Source organism: Sinocyclocheilus rhinocerous, unplaced genomic scaffold, assembly GCF_001515625.1.
Source record: "Sinocyclocheilus rhinocerous isolate Xijiao unplaced genomic scaffold, SAMN03320098_v1.1 scaffold16, whole genome shotgun sequence".
Taxonomy (NCBI): Eukaryota; Metazoa; Chordata; class Actinopteri; order Cypriniformes; family Cyprinidae; genus Sinocyclocheilus; species Sinocyclocheilus rhinocerous.
This window is the reverse complement of record NW_015632035.1, coordinates 7616-9604: the sequence shown is the minus strand read 5'-3', so window position 1 is coordinate 9604 and position 1989 is coordinate 7616. Positions and strand designations below refer to the sequence as shown.

At 35.3% G+C, this 1989-nt stretch overlaps 1 protein-coding gene across 2 annotated transcripts in view; it reads right to left on the bottom strand.

Moving 5' to 3' along the window:
• Positions 1-923, bottom strand: part of LOC107742107 (26S protease regulatory subunit 4-like) — a 6987-nt gene extending 6064 nt beyond the window's left edge. Inside the window, exon 1 of one of the 2 annotated variants that reach the window (XM_016554982.1) lies at positions 702-923. In XM_016554982.1, coding sequence (XP_016410468.1) covers positions 702-704 — 3 coding nt within the window. In that variant the 5' untranslated portion in view covers positions 705-923. The remainder of the gene's footprint in view (positions 1-701) is intronic. The other variant, XM_016554983.1, reaches the window with a different exon arrangement.
• Between the last annotated feature and the right edge of the window lie 1066 nt (positions 924-1989).

Sequence of the window (1989 nt, the reverse complement as noted above, 5' to 3'; positions counted from 1 at the left end):
TATATATACATACATAAATAAATAAACCCATTATATATAATATATATAATTATATGTTTATATATTAGCATTAATTCTGGAACAATCAGTTTGCAATAATGATGTCATTTGGTTTAATTAAATAAAAATATTAATATTTTTAACAAATGCAGCGAAATTCACACTTTTAAGTCCGACTCATCACCACTGTACATTATTTAAAAGAAACAGGGCCCGTGTTAAACGTCACAGACACAAAACATTTGTGTAAATTTAATACACCATATTATGAAAAATAATGGTATCCAAAATGACACTGAACACTGAATAATCTAACGTTACGCTGACTGTAATGCGAAGGTGTTTAATAGGCAAACGTTACGTCTGTTAAAATGCACTGCTTGTTTTTGACCGGACTGCAGGAATGACACCAAAACTACACCATAAATTATGGAATTATCGTGTGTCTCTGAATAGTATTACCGTTTTGGCACGTTTTAGGCTGTATGCGGGTTAGCAGAATAATTGAACGCTCTTAAAACCAACGAATATTTCTTCAAATGAAATGACTTGTGTTGTTAATCCTACATCGATGTATTAAGCAAAGACTGATGAGACACCGTTCACACGGCATTCACATATTATATTTGCAAATTACAGAATTAACGTAGAGCAATGGAAACAAATTAAACAGTCGGTGAATAAACTGCTGGCTCACTCACCATTTTCACCACCGCTGGTCGCTGGCAATTAACTTCTCTCTCTCAGTCGGTGAATAAACTGCTGGCTCACTCACCATTTTCACCACCGCTGGTCGTTGGCAATTAACTTCTCTCTCTCAGTCGGTGAATAAACTGCTGGCTCACTCACCATTTTCACCACCGCTGGTCGCTGGCAATTAACTTCTCTCTCTCAGTCGGTGAATAAACTGCTGGCTCACTCACCATTTTCCTCTCGCTCTCTCTCTCTCTCTCTCTCTCTCTATCTGGTTTTATTGGCGGGTCGCAACCAATTTGTTCAGGTGCATACCGCCACCTACTGTACCGGGGTGTGCAACTTCAGGGCTTCATGTACTTATATGGTTATAATCATTAAAAAAAAATAATAATAATTTTAAATAAAAACAAACAAAATTTTTTTTTCTCATTTTCTATATGCTGTGCTCTAACCCTGTATCTTTAAGAAAATTAAAGAGAGCCTTGCTACATTCCCACATTTTCTCATCTGCCCCCAAAATCCCCTTCAAACTCCATTCTTGTTCCAACTCATATATCTTATCTTGCAAGATCCTCCTTTCTGCATTATATTTTTTACACCTCATAATGATATGCTCCACATTTTCTGGAACATTACAGTCATCACAATTATCTGATATGCATTTTCCCATTAAAAACAGGGTTGATTTTAAACCAGTATGTCCAAGTCTTAATCTTGATATAATCACTTCTTCTCTTCTGCATTTCCCTTTAAAAGCCTTGACGTTAATCGATTTCTGAATATTATAATAATATTGCCCTTTATCTATGTCCCACTTTTTCTGCCATGATTCAAATTTAATTAATGATTTGGCCTCACCTTTACCAAATGGGACTTTCATTATTTCCTCGTCCTTTAATTTCAGTGCATTCTTTGCAGTCAAATCTGCTATCTCATTGCCCTCCACGCCAGTATGAGCTGGAACCCAACAAAACTGAAGATTAATTCCAATTCTCTCTATATTTAACATTATCATGGATATCTCTTTATATAAATCCTCTCTTATTGTTTCAGTTGAATTCAAACTATTAAGAGCTGCAACAGAGTCCGAACAGATAATAACTCTTTGAGGTCTTACTTCTTCTACCCATTGCAATCCTAAAATTATGGCTACTACTTCAGCTGTAAATACAGATAATTTGTCATTAATTCTTTTGCATATGGTTACATCAAACTCTGGTATGTACACTCCTACTCCTACATGATCATTCCTTGAATCTTTAGATCCATCAGTGAATATTGGTATATACTGAT